This window comes from Engystomops pustulosus, chromosome 2, assembly GCF_040894005.1.
Source record: "Engystomops pustulosus chromosome 2, aEngPut4.maternal, whole genome shotgun sequence".
Taxonomy (NCBI): domain Eukaryota; kingdom Metazoa; phylum Chordata; class Amphibia; order Anura; family Leptodactylidae; genus Engystomops; species Engystomops pustulosus.
In genome coordinates this window covers 110,947,974-110,971,947 of record NC_092412.1, presented here as the reverse complement: position 1 = coordinate 110,971,947, position 23,974 = coordinate 110,947,974, and the positions used below count along the sequence as shown (strand labels likewise).

The following is a 23,974-nucleotide window of genomic DNA, read 5'->3' as shown; positions in this document are numbered from 1 at the left end:
GGACAGGAGTGAGGAGTGAGGCAAGTTTAGTCATAGTGTCCCTTCTGTTTTATATTATAGTCTTTCTGCTCATTGTTAACCAACAATAAACAATATACATTTATATCTTTATTGAATTATTTGGACCTATTACAGTCAAATTACCCTGCTCACTATATTATATAGACCAATGGATATACATAGACAGAGGCTGCTTCTTATCTCCTTCGTTAAGTGTGAAGGAGCCTGCCCAAATATTTGAACTACTTGTGATATGTGTTTCATCCAACAGAAAGCGACACTGAAACTTCTGGAGAGCAATGGGACATTAATCTCAAGTCACAATAAGATCATTTGAAATTTATTTGACTCTATTTTGGATAGCTAAATTTCCCTTTAAATTTATTTTGGAACCTCACAAGTAACCATGATGCAAAACATTTTTTTCTGTTGCAGAACATCTCAGAACAGATAATAAAGAACAGATGCAAGTTTAGAAATATCGTCATTGTTACACATTACAGTTTAACAAGAAAATAAATCTGTGTCCATTTTCTTTTATACAGTTTCACAGATCACCTCAATTTGGGCATTTACAACCAGTATCCAGTTCCAAGCTTCATGGTAGTTCAAGGGTTAACATTGTTGCTATGAAGCACTTTGGTCCTGCATTCATATCTGAACTAGAACACCTTTAGCCTGGGGTTAGTATGCTAGATTTTGGATAGTGACTGATAAGGTCTGTAAAGTTCTGTTGAATATGTTGACACTTTATAAAGAAGGAGAAAAAAAAATAAGATGTGTACCTCTTAATGAATTTATCCCATGTCATTTTGACAAGCTGCAATGTAGTGTAAATATATACACATATATACTCCTTATGTATCCTAACTAGCTACCTCCATATTATTTTTTAGCTAGTAGGAGAGGGATTCTGTCCTCATAATATACTGGTCTTATGCAGTACAGTGTGATAATATATTGTGTTGTATGATTTAAAAGCATATGTGTGAGGAAAACTGAGTTCATAACAGAAGGCATTTTAGAACCCTGTTTTTACTCTGAAGGCAAAAAGCTGCTACAAAGTCTTTCTTACTTTGGAGAACTTGGCGAATCCACATCTTCTATGAGCATCAACCCATGGATTTCAATTAGAACTATGTACAGTACTGCTTCATTTATTCAGTTCTTTCCCAGCAGGAAAATTAAACACTAACTGCAGGTACTCCTATAGGTTACAGCTGGTTGCTGATGGCCAAAAGCATTTTGTCCACAACAGCAATGTGTAAATGCACTTATTGTGACGTACCTTTGTTTTGGCTTTGGGCTCCTAGATTATTATTTTTTTTTTTAAACTGCAATAAAATCCAGTTGCAAACAGCTGTTCTATGCCTGCCCAGATTTCGTATAGATTTGCAACTTTTAAGACCATGGCAAACTTAAGGGAAGTTGTCTTATGTGCAAAAAAAAAAAAAAGCACATGCGCCAGAAAAAAAAAAAAAAGCTGAAAAACCCAAAACAAAGGTTCATGTGCCCCATTGTGTCACATTTATCAAGTGTTATTGCTCTGAACCTGCACCTACATTAATGTCAGGCAATCTGATATTTATGTTCCAACTGGATATGTCTATGTATTAACCTGAGAATACTGTACATGTCTATCAACATCTTCACTAAAAGTGCAGCACAACCAGGGTTTGTGCAGTTTGGGAAACCAATTATATGCCAAACAGTACACCATGGCCACTATCTTCTACAGTGAAACTGTAGTAGCAGCTTCTGAGAGAGGCACCGACTTAACTGTAGTTTAAAGTATTTAGCCGAATTGAATCACAGTAGATTTGGTCTAGATGGTCTCATCAGAATAAGACTTGCATAAATCAATACCTGTACTTGTCCCAGTTAAATCTGTGAACTAAAATATAGAATTAGACTCACCGGTAATTCACTTTCCATCTAGTCCTCCATGACGGCCCACTTGGAGGATGCCCCTTGACCTCTGTAGGGACAGGAAGCAGAGAGGTTAAAAGCCTCCCACCCGCATCCTCCCGCCAGTGTCTACCAAATAACTACACCGGTGGAAGGTACAACAAAATTTTATTTTGTATGTTAAACATTCACATACATACAGAATAAGTCAGGGAGGGAATATATATAGGCCGTCATGGAGGACTAGATGGAAAGTGAATTACCGGTGAGTCTAATTCTATATTTCCAATACGTCCCCCATGACGGCCCACTTGGAGATCTACCAGATAAGTAGAAATTTTTAGGGTGGGATGACAGCTTGTAGAACTTTCCTGCCAAAGGAAAGATCTTGAGAACAAGGCAAATCCAGTCTGTAGTGTTTTATGAAGGTGGATGATGAGGCCCAGGTAGCGGCCTTGCAAATCTGCTCTAATGATGCACCTCTTTTTTCAGCCCAGGAAGTGGACATAGCCCTGGTGGAATGGGCTTTTAGGTCCGTTGGGGTCTCCTTCCCTTGTTGCGTATAACAGGTGGAGATAGCTAACTTTAGCCATCTTGCTATTGATGTCTTTGAGGCCTTTCTCCCTTTGTTTTTTCCCTGGAATTGAATAAACAAGTTATTGTCTAAACGCCAGGACTCCGTAGCTTTTATATAAGCTAGTACAATTCTTCTTACGTCTAGAAGGTGCCACGAAGCTTCCCTACTAGTGGAGGGATTTTCGCAAAAAGATGGTAGTGTGATTTCTTGAGCTCTGTGAAATCTGGATGTCACCTTGGGAATGAAGCCTGGATCTAAAGTAAGAATTATACGATCAGACAGAACTCGCATATAAGGCTCTTTGATTGAAATAGCCTGAATTTCACCCAATCTTCTAGCTGTAGTGACAGCAACAAGAAGGGTAGTTTTTAACGTTAAGTTCTTTATGTTGGCGCTATCCAGAGGTTCAAATGGTGGTCTGGAAAGTGCGTCTAGAACCAGTTTTAGGTCCCATGTAGGAACTCTCCTGAGAATCTGGGGTCTGATTCTGGAGGAGGCTAGGATAAACCTTTTGACCCACCTGTGCTCCGCCAGTGGACGATCGCAGAAGGCGCCAAGGGCCGAGACCTGGACCTTTAAGGTGCTAGTAGAAAGGCCCTGTTCCAGGCCTTTCTGTAGAAAGTCCAAAATCTGTAAGATATTGGGGTTAGATTGAGATGGAGGATTATCTCCACAAAATGTTACAAATTTTTTCCAAATTTTATGATAAATTGCGAACGTAACCTTCTTCCTACTTGCCTTAAGAGTTGTTACTACAGCCATTGAAAGTCCCCGCGATGTCAGGAATTCGGACTCAGGATCCAGGCTGTTAGCTGAAGTCGTCCAGGGTTGGGATGTAGAATCGGTCCCTGGTGTAACAGGTCTCTCCGTGAGGGTAGTATCACTGGTTGCTGCTGGGTTAGAGATGTCAACAGGGGATACCAGTTCTTCTTTGGCCAATTTGGACAGATCAGTATCACCCTTGCCTGGTCCGTAAGGATTTTTCTGAGGACCCTTGCCACTAAGGGAATAGGGGGAAAGGCATAGGAAAGAGGTTCGACCCATCGATGGCTGAAAGCATCCAGTCGATCCTTCGGTGCTCCTGCCTCCAGAGTGTAGTATCGATGGCATACCGTATTCTTCTTTGTGGCGAAGAGATCGATTTGAGGAATTCCCCACAGATTTGTCAAATGGATGAATACTTCTGGATTGATGCTCCATTCGTTGGGAGAAATTTGTTCCCTGCTGAGGTAATCTGCCTCCTTGTTTAGAACTCCTCTCAGGTGCGTTGCGGAGAGGGAGAGCACATTCTCCTCTGCCCAGGAGAAGATCGTATGTGTTAAGGTGGAAAGAGTTGTCGATCTTGTCCCCCCCTGTCTTCTTAAGTAAGACACTGCTGTGGTGTTGTCTGATAAAATGTGTACATGGTGGTTCTTCAGGAGAGGTGTATTTAACCTTAGGGCTTCCCAGATGGCCCGTAGCTCTCGATAGTTTGATGGCTTCCGGGATTGGGAAGGCGTCCATAGACCTTGGGCGTAATGGGAAGGGAAGACCGCTCCCCAGCCCATACTGCTTGCGTCGGTCGCAATTGTGAGACGCGGAAGGCAGTGCCAGTGGACCCCGTTTTCCAGGTTCTTCCTCTGTAACCACCACTGTAAACTTCTTTTTACTGAGGATGGGATGATGACCTTCTTGTCCAAACCTGAGGGCCTTCGATCCCAACTGCTCAGAATCCAATTCTGTAGGATGCGGGAATGATTTTGACTCCAGGCCACTGATGGGAGACAGGCTGTAAGGAGTCCTAGGATCTTCATGGCTCCCCGGATTGATATAGACATCTTCATTCTGAAGGAGCGAACGTGTTGTCTCAGATCCTCCGCTTTCCCCTGAGGAAGAAAGGACATCAGATGAGTGGAATCTAACATTACACCCAGGAATTTCTTGAGGGTGGAGGGAGAAAAATCTGACTTTGGGGTGTTTATTAACCATCCCAATTCTGACAGCTTGTGTATCGTAAGATCTCTTGCTATAATGAGATCTGAACTGTCTTTTCCCACAATCAGCAGGTCGTCTAAATAAGGGATGATAGATACTCCCTGTAGTCTCAGAAAAGCAACCACCTCCACCATGATCTTTGTAAACACTCTTGGAGCTGATGAAATCCCAAAGGGAAGAGCCCGAAACTGAAAGTGTAGGACAGAGCCTTCTGGAGAGAGGACAGAAAATCTTAAGAATTTTTGAGATGAGGGGTGAATTGGGACGTGATAGTAGGCGTCTTGCAGATCTATTGTGCACATGCAGTAATCGGTGTAAATGATTTGGGTCGCAGATCTTACCGATTCCATGTGGAAACGTCTGTAAGTGATGAACTTGTTCAAGGCCTTTAAGTTTATTATCATCCGGTTTGACCCGTTTGGTTTTTTGACCAGGAAGAGGGGAGAATAGAAGCCCGTCTTTTCTTGATCTTGCGGGACCCGGGAGATCACTCCTGAGAGAATGAGAGATGAGACTTCCTGCCAGATGAGAGAATGGGTAGAGGAAGAGGTAGATGATAAGGGAGGCATAAATCTTGATGGTGGGGGGAAACTGAATTCTATCCTGTAACCCGAGTTGATAATATTCAGGACCCAAGGGTTTGAGGTAATACGAGACCATTGGTTGACAAACCCTAGAAGACGCCCCCCCACTCTGGCGTCACTGTCTCTTCCCTCCGGAGTTGTCAGGGGAATTTGAGAATAGAAACCCCCGACCTCGGCCGCCTTTAGGGTGACTCCAGCGACCCTGTTTACCTTTTCCCCGAAAGGTCTCCTTGGTGCTCCTGAAGGGACGAAATGAAGGTTTCTTGGAAGGTGCTTTGTTCTCCGGAAACCCCTTCTTCTTATCAGAGGCTCTTTCTAATATGGCGTCCAGCTCTGGACCGAAGACGAAATCTCCAGCGAACGGGATACTACATAGCTTCGTTTTAGAACGAATGTCACCGCCCCATTGTTTTAACCACAAGGCTCTCCTTGTAGCATTTGTTAGAGCCCCTTCTTTGGCCGCAAACCGGACGCCTTCAGCTGAAGCATCGGCTAGAAAGGCAGTGGCAGATTTAAGGAGAGGAATACTTCCTAACAGAGAAGCTCTAGAGGTGCCTTCTCTAATGTGGGATTCTAATTGGTTTAACCAGAAGAAGAGGGTTCTGGCAACTGAGGTAGCCGATAAATTTGACTTTAGGCTTGTCATAGATGTTTCCCAGGCCCTTTTAAGGAGGGCGTCTGCCTTTCGGTCCATAGGGTCTTTGAGTTGAGCCGAGTCTTCAAACGGTAAGTCTGTCTTTTTGACAACCTTTGTCACCTGCACATCCATCTTAGGAACAGAGTCCCAAACTTTGGAGACTTTCGGATCAAAGACTAGACGTCGTCTAAACCCCTTGGAGGTTGTGATCTTCTTCTCTGGGTCCTTCCATTCTTCTGTAATTAACCCCAACAGGGTATCGTTAACTGGGAAGACGCGTTGTTTTTTGGCTCTCAGTCCTCCAAACAATTCGTCCTCTCTAGATGTGCAGGGGACTTCTTCTTCAATGTCTAGAGTTTCGCGAATGGCCTTTAGTAGATTATCTAACTCATCCAACTGGAAGAGGTGACGTGGATCCGTCTTTTGACCTACGTCCTGGGAATCGATTTCTTCTGTGTCCATCATAGAACAAGAAGGGACTTCAGAATCGTAATTTTCCTCCTCAGAGGAGGAGATATCCGCTAGTCTTGGCTTTTTTGGAGGGGGTTCCTTCTGTGTTGCTGAGGCCACTGAAGCCACCACTTTCTCCTCAATAAAGGATTTTAGTTCATCCATAAATGAAGTTTTTTCCTCTCGCATAAACTCTTCTATACAGGTTTTACAAATGGGCTTCTGGTAAGCCTCGGGCATAGTGCGAAAACACATATTGCATTTTTTAGCAGTGTTTCTGCTCTTAGTAGGTTTGCTAGCTTTTTCAGTTTTTTCAGGTCTGTCCTCTTTACCTTTCCCCTTAGTCCCTTGATCCTTGTCCTAAGGGAGAAAGGTAAGGAATAACTAACTTGGAGTTCTAATATGATATACTACTAGAACATGCCATACAGCACCACTTACATAACCAGGGGGGTGGAGTAGGCCCAAGTCTGCCTCATCAGCCATGTCAAAGATGTCTGGGACGGCCAGGCCACCGAACGGTATGTGCTCCTAAACAGCAGACACCGTTCCTCTGATAGAGCTAAAATTTATACCTTAACGGGGAGCCCATCCCCCTAGCTGGTGGCTCTGCTGCGCTTGTTCTGGCGCTCCGAGGCGCGTCTGACGTCACTTCCGGTCGCGGCCGGAAGTCGTCATCGGCCGCAAAGGACTCCTGGGAACGGAGTTCTCCGCGCGGCCTCGCGTAGGCCCCATTCGGCTGCCGGAGAGGACCGCTGTCCGGATCAACGAGGGACCAGGGAGGGGAAGGACCCGGCCGCGGACCCGATCCGGAGGGGAACTACGACCTGCAATAGGCCGGCGTAACCCCGGTAAGTTTCTTTTAAAGTAACATGCGTCCCCCCCCCCCCTTAGGAGGAGAGGAGCCTCTCTGACCTATCCCCTGTAGGGACAGGAAGACACTGGCGGGAGGATGCGGGTGGGAGGCTTTTAACCTCTCTGCTTCCTGTCCCTACAGAGGTCAAGGGGCATCCTCCAAGTGGGCCGTCATGGGGGACGTATTGGAAATTTTCATTTTGCATGATATGAGTAGTAGGCAGAAAATCCAAATAGTTTCATAGAACCCTTATACAACGTGTCTATACACAAGCTTTAAATATTTACCCACAGGTTTAGCACACCCATCTGTATCCTTGGGGAGGGTTACATACTGATGATGTATGTAGGCACTTCCATTAAGTCATCCACTACACCATGCAAGTGGGTATGCCAGAAGGACAAATAAAAAAAGGGTTACAACAGGGGTATATAGTATTCAGAAAAATAAAAAGTTCCATTAATAGAAACTACTGAATGTCAAAGTTTTCCCTGCCTCCTCCAATGAGCATTTTGTAACCACAAACCACTGTGTTTAAAATACTGATCAGTAATTGGCCATGAGTATATACATCCTCGTATATATAGTCTCCTTGGCAACATCCTGCAAAGGCGGTGTGCAATTGTGGAGCACTACAACTTTAAATTTGCTGACAATTGTAAATTAGAATACCTAACTGGAAGACTGTGGCTAGCATGACCTATTGACCACAACATGATCATAAGGGGACATTTATCAGGACTGGTATTAGTGTTTTTTTTTTTATAGAACCCCCCCCCCCCCCCCCATGTATCTGCAGGGGGTCATTGCATCCATCATGATAAGACTTCCCCCACCCCCCCATAGGTTACATAAAATGGTGAAACCCCCCCAAAGGTAATGAAACTTCTGCATCATACAGCCAGAGGCCATGAAGAATTTTGCATGCTTTAAGCAACCTGTCAATTTTTTTTATCATTACATCCATTTTTGGCTGACCAGTTCCTCAGTGGTAGACAACAGGGATTAGTTCTTCTGCAAGGTTAGATTACCAGAAGGCCAGCCTGATGCATTGGCTAGAATACAAAAAAAAAAAAAAACACTGTTCTATGTATTACAGGCTGACCTAGACATTGTTACTAAAGAAAGAATTCCCTACATAAGAGGAAATTGATCCATATATAAAAATTATAAAGTTGTTGCATATTGGGTTTTAAACATTTAATTTCTACACTACTGCACTATATAAAGAGTAGTAAAAGCTAGTGTTGGATTACAAACTAGAACAGTTCTGTCATGTAGGGGGCGAAAAAAAAACCCAGCTGAGAAACCATACTACAGGATGAATGAGCATGTGAAAAAAAAAAAAAAAAAGTTTAAATACAAGCAAGCAGTACCGTCATCATGGCGAGGCAGCACAAAAGAATAAATTAGGTTTCATGAAAATCTTTGTAAAGCTCACCATAGAAACTGAAAACCCTTTGTTTCACTCAGTTTTCCTTCCAGCATTGAGGAGAAAACATTTTTTTTTTTTTAACACGAATCAGAAAATATTTTATACTTTTTATTTGCATATTGAAAAAAATTGTGCATTCCAATAATTCAAATCATTTTGAACAAATAAAATGGCACTCAATTTGACTGCATTTTACAGCTCGCCGGACCTTGGTGCAGCTTTCCATTCAACTCATCACCACATTACTGGATATCTGTAGTTCCACTCAGATTCTCCTTTCATCCTGCAAGGTCGCTCATGCTACCAAAACCAAAGCCAGCCAGACAGGCAGATGGAAAGGCAGCGCCTTCATTCAGTGTTCAGTAGTTCTTTATTAACTTTTCTGTCGGTGTCAGGGGCAGCACAGTAAACGTTTTTTTCCAACCTCTTTGTATCTTAGTTATTTCTTACAAAGTTAAACAGCTAAAAGAAGAAAAATAAGAAGGCAATGCTTGTGGAATGTACAGTGCATATTGGGGTGATGGGGTTCATTAGGATTCAGATGCTTGTTTCTCTTGCTCAATTGCTGAAAAATTTAAAAAAAGTATTTATTAAACACCGCTTTCTCCAAAAAACTCAAAATCATAGTATGAAAATATAGAGGCACTTACTTTCTTTAGAAGGAAGTGGATTTTTCTCTTGCGTTTCTGTCTTTTTCAGCTTGGCCTTATCAAATTTCTCAATCTCAGCCAAATCTGGTTTGTCAGACATTTTGTTGGATGATCTGCACAAAGGAGAGAAAGGAATGGAGTGTTAGAGCGCCACCATGCCTGCACTGCAAAAAGTGTCACTTCATATCAGGGGCTACCACGCCCTCATCCTCCTCACTTTCTAACAGCATCACATCTGAGACATTCTGAGAGCAGTAAAAGAAAACCTTGAGGCAATATTTGACTCAATTTAAAGACATTCCCTGCATATTTTAGGGAAAAAAAAAATCTAATGACGCATCAACTTTAAGCAATGGTCACATAATGATCTGATCAATAATCAGGATGTATGGTAATGAGGGGTGAGCCAGCATGGTGGGTAACAATCCCTTGGTGGCAGATGAAGTCATGCATTCTTCCTTTCTCACAAAGGGCTACAACCAGCTCAAGGAGCCTTAACCACCGCCCTATTCTTTATCAGCCCCCACTTCATTGCAGAGCAGTTACACAGCAGAACACAGCCCCAGTTACTGTTTATTCCCAATCTCCATCCAATTTAACCCATCATAGCCTTCCCAATAAGATAATGGACAAAGCTTTAACTATACAGATCACTGCACGCATCTTAAAGCCAAAAACACACATAGCGGTTTTCTAAAACTACAAATGGAAACAGCTGCAAAAATATAAAACAGGGAAATGGAAATTTACATGAAAATCCTTCAGTAGGAGGACAACAGAAACTAAAATCTTTGCTAAACCTCCACAATGAAATAGTTAACTCTGCAGCATAAACCAACAATTCCTAAATCTCCCCCATAACAAAGAGTATAATACAAATCGCACGCACTTACCAGCACTACGCCGCACACAGACACAGAAGACTCTTACAGATGCAGCCTAGAGTGTGAGCGGAGAGCGCTGTGCCTGCTTTTATATCATCTCCTCTATGCAAATGAGGCGTGACGTCACCCCTCTGTAACCCTTCACTGCCCTCGCCTTCCCTTTCTTCCTATTCTCTTCCATTGCGTTGCTTCATATTAATACGACGCCACAAGCAGAAGCTTTTTGTGGCTTGTGTAATCCTTGTGAATAGCCATGCCGAGCATTAGGTGAGGCAGTAACTCGTCTGAAAAGCACAGCTCATTGTTTGCTGCAACGTGTTATTAAAGAAACAATAGGCAGCTGCTTTGTATTTCCAGGCCATGCTGCTTCATTTCTAAGCTCTGCAGAGGCCTACATACTGAATATGTATAGTGTTGCAGCAAACTGAGGTGGTGGAGGGAAAATAATGGTTTCTTTATGTTCAAAATCCTTGTAACTATCATCCTGAGTAGCAGAAAGAAGAAGTAGCCATTGCACTTCTTGTTTGTTTCTGCCGTTCAGGAGGTTCTGTCAGAGATTGCTCAATACCTCTTGCAGCTTGTCTCTGGCCTGGATCACTGATGGATTCCACATGTTGGGCTTTGGAGACCCAGGTTATTGGAGTTTAGAAGATTGCCTGTATGCTTTGCAGATTCCTCCAGCACTGCAGAGGTTAATAGATGCAATACTGCTGCATGCAGACCTGTGGTGAAGGAGTAGTAAGGCAGGAAATAAGCTTCCTGTTTTCATTACCTTATCATAGAACTGCATTGTCCCAGTTGTAACCCTACCATATAGATTCAGTATAGATTAATAGTCCATTTTCATCAATACTGCTCTCCTGTAAGCCTGAATAGATGAGCTGACATCTAACATCTGCACGACCAGGCGTGGTCTATCAGAAAGCTAGTGGTCTTCATGTTCTCTACTTCTTGTAAAACTGTTAGGGCGTGGTCACATGTTGCATTTTGATTGCGTTTTGGAACGCATTCCTACAGCTGGGGGCGCGTTCACACGTTGCGTTTTGACCTGCGTTTTCATTGCGTTTGAAACGCATATACAACAGCTGAGGAGAGGTGATTTGCCTAATTACATCACTGTTAACATTTCCGTTTACAAAACGCATGGTAAACGTTTACAAACGTAAACGGTAATGTAATTAGGCAAATTACCTCTCACCAGCTGTTGTATATGCGTTTCAAACGCAATGAAAACGCAACCAAAACGCAACGTGTGAATGCGCCCTGGGGAGATTTGTCTAATTACCTTACTGTTTACAATGTGTTAAAATCGTGTTTACATTGCGTTTTGTAAATGCAAATTATAACAGTAATGTAATTAGGCAAATCACCTCTCCTCAACTATAGGAACTTGCGTGAAAATGCAACCAAAATGCAACGTGTGACCGCGCCCTCAATGCTAGCAAATATTTGCCATGCTTTTTGCTGTTAGCCGATGTTCATTTATGTTTTGAGAGGCCGTGGTCATGCATACCGCTAGGCGTCCGTCATAACGCGACGCTAGCGCACAGAGGGAGGTCCTCGGCCCGAACGCACATGCGATTGTTAAGCCGATCGCATGCGCTTCTCTGGAAACGCATGTGCGTTCAGGCCGAGGACCTCCCCCTGTGCGCTAGCGTCGCGTTATGAACAGACGTCTAGCGGTACGTGTGACCGCGGCCAAACTCTATTCAAATGACTTGGCCTGGTTGCATATGCGTTTCCACTGAAACGTAGCGCTTTTTCCGCTTGCATGCATTTAAATGGAAGCCCATATGTGATGGGATCAAGCCCCTCCCCGTTGCATATGGCGGTTTCACACTATTCTTGATCAGCCTGTGAGTACTATGTCACTTAGGGTGAAGACACACATGGCGTTTTTGGGCCGTTTTTGGGCCGTTTTTACTAAGTGCGTTTTCAGATCGTTAAAAACGCATGCGTTAAAAAACGTATCCGTTTTTTTAAAAACGCATCCGTTTTTTAAAAACGCATGCGTTTTTTGAAAACACATGCGTTTTTGTCCGTTTTTCATTGCGCAATTTTGGAAAACGGACAAAAACGCATGCGTTTTTAAAAAACGGATGTGTTTTTTTAACGCATGCGTTTTTAACGATCTGAAAACGCACTTCGTAAAAACGGCCCAAAAACGGCCCAAAAACGCCATGTGTGTCTTCACCCTTAGGGTGAAGACACACATGGCGTTTTTGGGCCGTTTTTACGAAGTGCGTTTTCAGATCGTTAAAAACGCATGCGTTAAAAAAACACATCCGTTTTTTAAAAACGCATGCGTTTTTTGAAAACGCATCCGTTTTTGTCCGTTTTTCATTGCGCAATTTCGGAAAAACGGACAACGCATGCGTTTTTAACGATCTGAAAACGCACTTAGTAAAAACGGCCCAAAAACGCCATGTGTGTCTTCACCCTAAGGCTGGTGCCTTGAAAATGCAAACGCAGACAAAGCCGCGCCTACCGGGGCGGGCTGCGGCCTGATCGCATCGGCGTTTCTATGGAAACGCCTGCGATCGGGAAGGAGCCGCCGGTGTTTTGTGTTAATTTAATGCAAACCACCGGCGGCTTGTTCCCGATCGCAGGCGTTTCCATAGAAACGCCGATGCGATCGGGCCGCAGCCCGCCCCGTTAGGTGCAGCTTTGTCTGCGTTTACGGTTTCAAACGCAGACAAAGCGGTGCGTGTGGCACCGGCCTAACTGACCACAATACTGGGGAAAGGATAGATATTGATAGATGATGCAAGGAGGGTTTACCTTTAAGATGGCGTCTGTGACGTCATCTTAAAGGCAAAGTGTCAGCCTATGCATCTGCATAGGCTGGCACTGATAATACCCTGCAATACATTAGTATTGCAGAGTATTATCAAGAACAAGCAATCAGATGATTGCTTGTTCATATCCCATGGTGGATCATGTAAAAAAATGTAAAAAAAAATGTTTTTCAATAAAAAATTACTTTATAAATCACTAAAAATGCCCATAAGCCCCTAAACATATAAAGAGACATATAACGCTCAAAAAAGTCTAAATCATAACACAAACCCCACATATATAGTATCACCGCGTCCGTAACAATAACTATTGAACCCATATGATGAACGCCGTAAAAAAAAAAACGTTAAAAACCCGCCAAAAATTATGATTTTTACCTATTATATCCCACTAAAAATGCAATAAAAAGTGATCAACAAAACATACGTACTCCAGAATGATACTGTTGCAAAGAACAACATGTCCTGCAAAAAACAAGCCATCAACCATCTCTATAGCCAAAAACGTAACAATGTTATGCCACTTGGAAGACGGCGATGCAAAAATGATAGATTTTTCCCCACATTAGGGTTTTATTTGGCAAATTTAGTAAAACATAAAAAAAAATATTCATGTCTGGTATCCCCGTAATCGTATCGACCCATAGAATAAAGATAACAGGATTATTAGGATATACGGTGACCACGAAAAAAAAAAAAAGTAAAAAATCCAGTACAGAATTGATGCTTTTCTACTCATGACCTCAAAATAAGTTCCTAAATTTTCAACAATAGGTGATACCAACCCCAAAATGGTAACACTGGAAAAAGCATCTCATCCCGCAAAAAAAATGCGGTCACATGACCCAAATAACGGAAAAGCGAAAATTTTATAGCCTTCAAAAGGGGGCAACGAGAAAACTAAAATCCTGGCAGCTGCAGGGTGCTCCTTCCCTTCTGCGCCTCGCTGTGCCCCCATAACACAAGTAATGTCCACATGTGGGGGGTCGCTGCATTCAGGAGAAATTGTAGAACAAATTTTATGGTGAGTTTTCTCTTTTTATCTTTTGGAAATGTGTAAATTTTAGGGCTAAATGAACGTATAACTGACAAAATTTGACCATTCTAAATTTCACCGCCATTTTGATTCAATTACTATGAAGATCTCAAGGGGTTAACAATCTTTGTAAATGCTGTTTCTGATAGTTTGAGGGGTGCAGATTTGAAAATGGGTTGGTTATATAGGGGGTTTTTGTTGCTAAATATCTAAAATTTGATTTCAAACAGTATTTATCCCCAAAATAGTCAATTCTGAAAATACGGAAAATCGCTATTCGATTTGTAAGTCGCGTGACGTCAAAATAAATTATCCAAACTTTCAAAAATTATGAAAATGTAAAGTAGACAAATGGGAAATGTTATTCTGCAAGTTATTTAGGTGGTAAATCGATCTGCCTGAAAACGCGGTGATTTTGAATTTCGAAAATGGCTAATTTTTCTAAAAATTCATCATTTTTTTCTTTTTTTTGTAAATATACGCAAAACGTATCAGCCAAAATTTACCACTAAAATGAAGTACAACATGTGGGGAAAAATCAATCTCAGAATCGCTTTGATAAGTAACAGTGTTCAAATGTTATAACCATATAAAGAGACGCAAGTCAGAATCTAAAAAATGGGACTGAGCCTTAAGCTGTAAAATGGCTGCGTCCTTAAGGGGTTAAACACGGTCTCCATTTGGACCCCAGCAAGGGTGAGTCACCAGCTGCCTGGTACCACAGGAGGTTGTATTTACATACACATCTTCAGGTGTGTTTTTTAATGTCTTTTAACGTATACCAATAAATTTGTACTAGTTTTACCTACAGTATTTTGTATAACACCAGATCTTGTTGTTTTTTGGTTTGATACTTAGTTTGCTGGTGTTAGGCCGCATCTATTGGGTTTTATACTGTTGACATGGACACATCTGTTTTACTTCAGTGTGAATATACAATTTTTATAGTCTTGAAAATACAGAAAAGTCTTTGAATGAGAAGGTGTGTCCTACTTTTGGTCTGTATTGTTAATAGATATGTACTGACCTGATAAACCACTACTAGTTTGTTAAGCCACTAAGCACCATCCAGATCATGTTTCCTTTGTGGCCTAGTGTGATGGCGTCATCTAGAAAATCTGTTTTGAAGTAGGATGTAAAAAGGAAAAAGTTAAGAAAGTGGAGAACATGTGCATAATATCTCTTCACTGTACTGCTTCGCAGCTCCTCCCCTTTGCCATGAGTCACTGCTGTAGCTTCTGTTTGAAGATTACAACAGTTACACAGTAGGAAGGGTCTGTGCTGTGTTCACTAAAAATATCTCACACACTAGTGCATCAGTCCAGTTAGAATCCTGAAATATAAACACTTTTTTACACATAAAGGTATAATTACACAAGACATTACAGGAATTCTCGCTGTTGGCTCACGTGGACTGCAGACATACTTTACTGGGGTAAATATGTCTATATAGGTCTTATACGTACCCTGGGAAAGTGTGCTATCAGTGGCCTGGGGGGCATGCTTGGCCAGATTAAATCTGCATTTCCTGTGAAACGCATGTGATCGGTAACAGCCCAAGTGTAATGGGACCGAATGCATTGGCGTTTGTAGTGAGGAAGTCTCCAGGAGGAGATGGAACGCATGGGGAGCCCTCCACCTCCCCTCTACTCAATATCTACCCCATCTCTTTGATACACTGACCTAAATATTACCCACCACTCTACCTAACTTGTAATCTATTATAGTGACCTTTTTGGCTATTCACGACTTTGAATGTACAGTATTTTTTGGACTATAAGGCGCACCTGATTATAAGGATGTATGACCAGCAGGTGGCAGACCTGTGCACGGTTTAAAGCAGCTGTTGTCTGTAAGTACGGTTCATATATAAAAGGCGCACCTTTGATTTCTGAATATATCTTTTATTTGGGGTAGTTTAGGAGGTACCTACCAGTAGAGGAGCTGTTATGTTGCTTAACTTTATCTGGTTAATACAGCTATTTGTTGTTCACATGTAACTATGTGTGTCCCTTTTCCCATGTTTGATACATTTGTGGTATTGATGCAATAAAATGCATTATGCACATGTAATTTTGCCTTTTAAGACACACATCTTTTCTTTCTGCTTAGTTCTGATTCATGGTCTGTGTATTGGAATACTATATATACTTTTACCTGGTTCTGCAGGGTCCTACCTATTTTTATCTGCAGTGAAACGCATGTGATCGCTAAACAATTGTATGCGCTTCATTTGAAATGCTAATGAGATGGGGCTGATTCACGTCCCCCTGCTAGCGCTGCGCAGATGCAGCATATGACCGCACCCTTATTCCTATTCTTGCACTAAAAACATGTACTGCACATGTACTTCTCAAAAAATGAAAAAAAAAAACATGGGCTGTAGGGGCCAAAAGTGGTGATAAAAGCTTAATTTTATTTTATACAGAGTTAAAATGATAGACTACGGTACTTCTATTTTGTTTTTTGTCTGTACACACAGGTAGGTTTGCTGCTTACAAGGTAGCCATAAGGGATCCATGTAGGGGGTTTTGACAGCAGGAATAAATTGACAAATGGCCATATGGACAGATGGCCATACATCCAAAAGTTGTTCCACTTCGTTGCAACCACGTGAAACTATATTTTTATTTATGGTAATAAAGCCTTAATCAAAAGATTATAAGTGGAAATGATTTTCAATATCAGACTGTTCATAAAATGAACCTTTCAGCCGTGGAAAGGTTTCTGTGTAGGCGTTACACTTCCTAAATAACAGTCATTTCTCAACAGGCTTAGATGGAGCAGGGGATTGTGACTGTAGCACAATTAGACTTTCTCTGGCCTCAAACTGCCTCTACATTTATAAAGGCTCGAGTACCTTGCTGCACTGAGAATGGTCCAGATGGCCGTGCTGCAGAATTTATTCCTGACAATTTTGTGGTGTGGCCAGGCATTTTTGATGGACATTGGGGTTGTATATATTACATTAGTGTATTTACATTATTTATATCTATATACAGGCGGTCCCCTACTTAAGAACACTCGACTTACATACGACCCCTAGTTACAAACGGACCTCTGGATATTGGTAATTTATTGTACTTTAGTCCTAGGCTACAATGATCAGTTATCACAGGTGTCTGTAATGAAGCTTTATTGTTAATCCTGATTCTTATGACAACCCAACATTTTTAAAATCTAATTGTCACAGAGACCAAAAAAGTTTGGGCTGGAGCTACAATGATAAAATATACAGTTCCGACTTACATACAAATTCAACGTAAGAACAAACCTACAGGCCCTATCTTGTATGTAACTCGGGGACTGCCTGTATTATATTCTTTCTAGAATAGAATAAAGTCACCAATTAAAGGGAACCTGTAATCAGAATTTCACATTTTTCATCAAATGAGAAGTTTACATAGCCTTTTTAGCCCCGCAGGGTTTTTTCGTTCTCCACCTTCAAAAATCCATAATTTTTGCGCCATTTTCTTGTGGGCTCAGTATTTATGGCTTTCAATGTGCACTCCAAATAACACCTCTGCTTTATTCTTGGGTTTGGTACGATCACGGTGATACCAAATTTTTATAAGTATTATTGTGTTTTAATACATTTTCAAAAATTAAACAAATGTGTACGGAAATAAAACATTTTTTGCCATCTTTTGATGCTAATTCTATACTTTTTCATACTTTGAAATGTAATGTAAATTGATGTAAAAGTAGCTTTTTGGATATTTGGGCGCTATTTTCCGTTATGGGGCTGACTGTTGGCAATAACAGTTATTATATTTTAATAGATCGAGCATTCTGAGACGTGGCAATACCTGCTATGTGTTTTTTTTTTATTTTTTACACTTTGTTTGAACTTCTTTTTACTATTTTTTAGATTCGCAAGGTTCTTTAACCCTAGATGTTCTGATCGTTCCTACCATATACTGCAATACTACTGTCCAGAAACATCAGAAGAGGAGAGCGGGAACCCTAGACCTGCATGAGGTGGTAAGGTAACTCTCATTATTTGCCGGTCACATTGAATCATAAAACTATGTATATAATTTATTTACAGCTCTTCATAATTTTAGTATATACAGCACATTCCCATGGATTAATCATATAGTGGGGGGGGGGGTCTGTGTATACTAAAACTTTAAGAGGCTGTATAAAATAAACTCATAGTGATCCATGATGTACTATTACTGCAGTCAGGGTTGCTGTCACTCACAGCTGACATCCCTGTGCAATTCTGATCGTGGGTTTTAAATGCCCGAAGGTGGATTCCCCCATGATCGTCGCCCCTGCAGCATTTTTAGGTGGTGGCGATCGTTGCTATGGCAGCCCCAGGATCGAAGATCCTGTCTATAGTAGATTCCTGTGATGTCCTGTCCTATGCGATTGCATAGGTTGACAGTGATAGTACCCTGCAATACATCACTACTATTATAATGAACAAGTAAATAAAAAGGTTTTTTGCATATTTGGTGTCTTATGTGGCTGCATGAAAAATGCAGAAACTAAAGTTCACTGGAAAGGGGCCCACTCAGGGCCCACCCAAGGGCCTACTGAAACCTGGAGCCGGCCTTGTGTATGCTGATGGTCTGTGAGAGAGAAGAGTCAAAGGAGTGAATGAAGGCTGAGAGTAAGTAGAGCTGCTAAACAGGCAGGTCGGGGGCGGACAGCTACACAGGAAGCAGGAAGAATGACTGTCGCAAAACAGTCTATTCCAGTCTGTATATACCTATACCACCCATGCTGCTTTGAATGGCTTTTTTAATGGGACCCTAAACCAACTACAGGACCATATGGATCTGTGGTTTAGTGTTCCAAATCGACCTTTCTTAGATCTTTAATGCTGAAAAATAATGAAAAAATAATAAACTTTTATTCTAGCCTTTATGTGAGTCCAGTGAGACACATTGTACTAAAATCAGAAGATCCCGCACCAGCACCTCCTTTTGTGATGCAGTGAGTAAAGCTGGAATAGTGCCCTGGCTTCACTGCGCATGCTATGTATCTACAGCGCTTGCGCAGTGAGGTCAGGTTGTACTATACCGGCCAAACTTGCTGCAAGTTGCAGTCGCCAAAGGGAGCAAGAATTGCTTAAAAACACCATATATCAATTTGGGACACTAAACCACAGGTCCATAAGGACCTGTGGGTGTTATAGTGTCCCAAATCACTATGACAGGGTCCCTTTAATAGGTTAAGGCTGCATTCACACTACAGTATGGGGGACGTATATACGGCTGACGTATATACGGCCGATATACGTCCCCCATACACTTCTATGGGCTCGCGGCGCCCTACAGCAGCGGTACGGTGCAGCACACGTGCGGCACCGTACCGCTCCGTAGCCCGGGAAAAGATAGGACATGTCCTATCTTTTCCCGTATTACGGCGCCGCGGCCATGCATCGCTATGGAGAGGGGCGGGGGTGAGCTGCGCTCACCTCCTCCTCCTCTCCCCGCGCTGCCGTGTGCCCGCCGTGCTACGGTGCGGCGGGCTCACGGCAGTGTGCATGCAGCCTAAGAGGTGGAATTCTACTGTATAAAAGCAGACAACTGCTCGGTATGCAGAAGGGTCCGCGCGCAAGTCCTTACCATCCATGGTTTACAGAATCACACTAAACATATACATCATATATTAAAAATGCATACAAAATAGTTTTGTTCATTCTTTTACACTTTATATTATTGTAAGCAATTGATTGTCCCATAGTGCTTGTTTTGAGAAGTATGTGGTATTGCTTTTTTTTTTCTCTACACTGAGTGAACTTTTTTGAAATCGCAACCCCAAAAAGGCCCATAATATTAAAAAATATGAATATGTATAGATAAATGAAAATAAAGTAAAAATGTTCAAATTGCTGCTATTTCACTATATTCCATAGCGCTTTACAAATCATAGGGGACGTATACAAATAAAATACTACATTACAGAGTACAAACAGTCATATGGAACAATAGGAGTGAGGGCCCTGCTCGCAAGAGCTTACAGTCTATGAGGATGAAGGGGGGACCCTAGAGGTATAATAACTTGTATAATTGTCCAGCGGTTGTTTTTTTTTTTTTTTTATTTAAAAAGGAACAGAATAAAATAATTTAATAAATAAAAATTCTGCTGTTTGGACCATCTATCAGCCGCCATCTTATATACATAGTCCAAAGTCAATTGGACTGCAGAGAAGCCTGGATCTTGGCATCTGGTGTTTGACGGATAACAGACAAGAGGAGGACATAGGATGGCTTAGTAAAGAGAGAGTAGAAATTTCATGCAGTTAGCGAGAATTATGGACTTGACTAAAGAGATGGGGTCAGAGGTTCGAATTAAGGTACATATTAATCTATTATCACTGGCAGATTGAAGAGCACGGGTTGGGCAATAGACTGAGATACGAGAAGAGAGATAGGGAGGTTATTATTTTAAACTGTATTCGGAAGGCGACGGGCAACCACTGCAGTGATCGGCAGAAACTGGAGGCATCCGTGTAGTGTTTGGTCTGAAAGACAATTCTGGCTGCTGCATTAAGACTAGATTGTAGAGGAGAGAGTTTAGTGAGTGGAAGACTGGAGGCCTGCTGCCTCGGTGCTACCGTATAGTGATCCCACAGAGCGAGATTAAGAGATCATGATGGGGTCATTTAGTAAAATGGTGAAAAGACAATAAGTTCAGTCTCTCAATTAAGTTTCAAGAAGAGAGAGGACATGATGTTAGAGACGGCAGAGAGAGAAAATAACTAGTGTTCTGAGGTCAGGCAGGGTTGATATGTGCAGAAGTATATAGCTGGGTGTTATCAGCATAAAGATGATACTGGAAACCAAATGGGGGCAGTATAGAGGGAAAAGAGAAGAGGATCTAGAACTGAGCTCCGAGGAACCCTGACACTGAGAGGAAGATGAGAAGAGAAATATCCTGAAAAGGAGAAGAGATGTATTACTTAGTAATCTGCATTCTGTTTTATGTCACAGTCTCTGCCATTGATATAGAGCTCTGTAGCTTAATCCTTGATATATCGTATATATGTAAGCATGGCCATGAATTTAAAGTGGGCAGTGCCACATAATCTAAGTCTTTCATAGCAGTGAGCCAACAGATGACACTTTTCATGTACTGTAAGCAGGGCCGGTTCTAGGCAAAGTGGGGCCCTGGGCAAAACTAAAAGTGGGGCCCCAAAATAAAACTATTTTATGACCAGTCACAGTCAGCAAGAGGCTCCCTTTAGTATGGTGAAACAAACTGTAATATGGGAGAATTTTATATGAGATAAATAAATGATAAGGAGATTTATGGGCAGCATGGTGGCTCTGTGTAGCACTACAGCCTTGCAGTGCTGGTCAACATCTGCAAAGATTTTGTATGTTCTCTTTGTGTCTGCATGGGTTTCCTCCGGGTCCTCCGGTTTCATCCCACACTCCAAAAAATTACTGGTAGGTTGATTAGACTGTGAGGCCCATTGGGGAGAGGGACCGATATTTTCTGAAAGCAGACACTTGCCCCATTTTCAAAATTGCATCAAAGATTTTATAGACATAGGCACCTTCATGCAATTTTGATTCTAATTGAAACATTTTATTAAAATACTTAAAATTTGAATTTGATGGCAAAATATTTGATCCAAACAGAAAATGTTTACATTCACATCTCCTAAATGTAATACATGGACATTTGTAGAGTTCACAAATGTCTCATATTGATATGTTCACATAAATAAATCCACATAATATCACTAACACTGTAATAACTAGATATCTGCTTTTCAGCTAGAAATTTTTAGACAGTCACAACCTGCAAAATATAGCAATAAAACAGAATAAAAAGTAAAGGCGCCATAAAACCTATAGAATTTTGAAAGCAGACAACCAGGCGATGCATTTGGCAATTAACATTCAAAATTTCCTCTAAAATATGTACAAATCCAGAATACAGTAGGATGTGAGGAGAGCATACAGACCCCACACCAATATATTAACCAAAATATGCAGCAAAGGGAACTGCAGAAAATTCACACAGATGTATAATTGTCTGTTCCTTAGACAATGGTAACCCAAATAAATAACTATATATCCATAAACCAAGCTAATGAGATAATAAAAGTCAATTTTAGATGTGCGCCATTGTATTAGCTGCACAATAACAGAACCCTCCGCGCTTCATAAGAATCTGAATGAGAACGTCATAACATAGGTGTAAATAATGGAGGATGATGGGAAATAAAAACTTTATTCCAGGACATGTGTGTGTTTTTGGTGTTACATATAACTTTATGGACATGTTCTGGTCGTGGTGTAGTCACATTAGGCGAAGAGGATTGAATGTTCATCGTATCAGTCAATTTTCCCAACAAAAAATAACTATCACAAAATAAAAGGGAATAAGAGAGAAAGGCCCACATTTATCACTTTTGTGCGCCTAAGTGTAGTAGTTGCGCCTAAATTCTGGCGCACTGTTTTCCAGAATTATCACAAGCTACAACTATCTGTGATAAGTATATTTTCTGCCTCTTATTAATCACTTTACTTTAACACAGTTTAGGCGCAATTTTGGCGCAGTTTAGGCGCAATGTTAGATTCAGGCAGTTACATGTAATCCGGCTACAAGCTCCTCTCTGCTTCTCCCACAGCCCAGAATGAAGATAACACTCACAGCAGCACCCAGGTGTGTGTCACCCAGCACCCAGTGACCTCCTCAGCAGGGGCTTCTCCTGGAGGGAATCCCCCAGTGCTGGTCTCCTGCTGCACCCCTGTAATTCTGCACAGTATCCCCCTCAGATACTGTGCAGAATTACATGGGGGACACTTGACAGTACTATCTGCAACATTCTGTAACGTTCTCTTCTGTCTTGCTGTGAGCTCAGGATTCTGCAGAATGTTTTGTAAATAGAAGGTGATGAACTGTAAATAGAGTCTGCAGCTCCTGTCTGCAGAGTATCTCATGTCTGTATTATCTGTACTAGTGTCTGCAGTGTATGTAATGTCTGTATTATATATACTAGTGTCTGCAGTGTCTGGATGAGCTTTGCTGCTAGAAATGAGCTGTTCTGCAAAGGGGCTCAGTGCTTTCTTCTCAGTTAACGCCACCTTCGGGCTGGAGTGTTTTTGTGCCCGTTTTTGCGCCTAAATGAAAAGTCGCAAGTGATGAATATCATTAGGCGCAGCAAAACATCTGGATTGCTAGGATAAATGAGGGAAAGCTGGTTATTTTAGCTGCGCAGCTAGTTTGGCGTTTAGTCGCAAAAATGAATGAATGAAAAGGCGCAAAAACAACAGAAAAAAAACGATTGATACATGTGGCCCAAAGTGTGTTCTTAGATAGTTCTGCATAGAGAAGGGTTAAAAACATGAACATTAGTTGATATTATCCCTCCTCAAAATGTAGTAACATATAAAGTGAATATTTCCATTATCTGTGAGGTGCAGCAGCTCCTGTGTGCAGCAAATGCTCCCTGCAGCCTGATGGCTAAGAATCTGGAGGGAGGCACACTTCAGGGGGCTGTATCTCTGGCTCTGTGACACATAGAACCTCACTTCTTTTTTCCTATGAAAGAAGAGAGTCTCCTATTTTATATGAATCTAAAATTGTGTTTCTAAGTTTTAGGAAAATGGAGATATTAACTGTTGAACTGCCGTTGGGAGTGATTTTTATATAAAAAAATGGCACCTGATATTCTCACTTTAAACCTGAATATCTCTGGATCCATAGCACCTAGAAACAAAATTCAAGATTCATTTGAAAGAAGAGATTCTCCCCTTTCTCCCAGGGGCCCTGGGCAATTGCCACCTTTGCCTACCCATAGCGCCGGCCCTGACTGTAAGGCCGTTATGCTGTACAATAATGACACATATCATATGTGGGCAGCCAGCATCCTGCAGGTGTGGTTTCCTATAGATACTCTAGGTGTGTCAATAAGAACTACTTGCACTTTATACCTATTGCCAATTCATTTTATGGATACACTGCAAGATGACATCCATGTTTTTCTCCTCTATAAAAAGAGGAACTAGAGATATGTTATAAAGTTTACAGGTGTTTATCACTCTGATACAGTAGAGTTTTTTCTTATTTACATCCTACAAAAACTCAGGTGTAAAAATGTTTGCTGAACCAAGTACCTGGTGAATTTTGTAAGATATCAGCTCAGTGTCTGAACAAAAGTATTTTTAATGCTTCTAAAAGGTTACTCTCATGTAACCTATGGCATATCAC

At 41.5% G+C, this 23,974-nt stretch overlaps 2 protein-coding genes across 2 annotated transcripts; both read right to left on the bottom strand.

The window, feature by feature from the left end:
* Nucleotides 1-1,929: 1,929 nt before the first annotated feature.
* Nucleotides 1,930-5,119, bottom strand: LOC140117048 (uncharacterized). The gene is made up of 2 exons (XM_072133480.1): nt 3,006-5,119; nt 1,930-2,739 (listed from the first exon to the last, which is right to left on the bottom strand). The coding sequence occupies exons 1-2, from the start codon at nt 5,117-5,119 to the stop codon at nt 2,652-2,654; spliced, it is 2,202 nt and encodes a 733-aa protein (XP_071989581.1). The 3' UTR covers nt 1,930-2,651.
* Nucleotides 5,120-8,516: 3,397 nt separating this feature from the next.
* Nucleotides 8,517-10,123, bottom strand: TMSB4X (thymosin beta 4 X-linked). Its single transcript, XM_072135957.1, has 3 exons — nt 9,965-10,123; nt 9,072-9,184; nt 8,517-8,986 (listed from the first exon to the last, which is right to left on the bottom strand). Exons 2-3 carry the CDS (start codon nt 9,169-9,171, stop codon nt 8,952-8,954), a joined length of 135 nt encoding a protein of 44 aa, XP_071992058.1. The 5' UTR covers nt 9,172-9,184; nt 9,965-10,123; the 3' UTR covers nt 8,517-8,951.
* Between the last annotated feature and the right edge of the window lie 13,851 nt (nt 10,124-23,974).

Bases quoted from the DNA above. Each gene is read 5' to 3' on its own strand.
- LOC140117048 (XM_072133480.1), bottom strand. From the start codon at position 5,119: ATGGTCTCGTATTACCTCAAACCCTTGGGTCCTGAATATTATCAACTC. The intron at 2,740-3,005 runs GTGGGTCAAAAG...TTCTTACTTTAG, and splicing joins CGTCCACTGGCGGAGCACAG to ATCCAGGCTTCATTCCCAAG.
- TMSB4X (XM_072135957.1), bottom strand. From the start codon at position 9,171: ATGTCTGACAAACCAGATTTGGCTGAGATTGAGAAATTTGATAAGGCC. The intron at 8,987-9,071 runs GTAAGTGCCTCT...TAAATTTTTCAG, and splicing joins TCCACTTCCTTCTAAAGAAA to CAATTGAGCAAGAGAAACAA.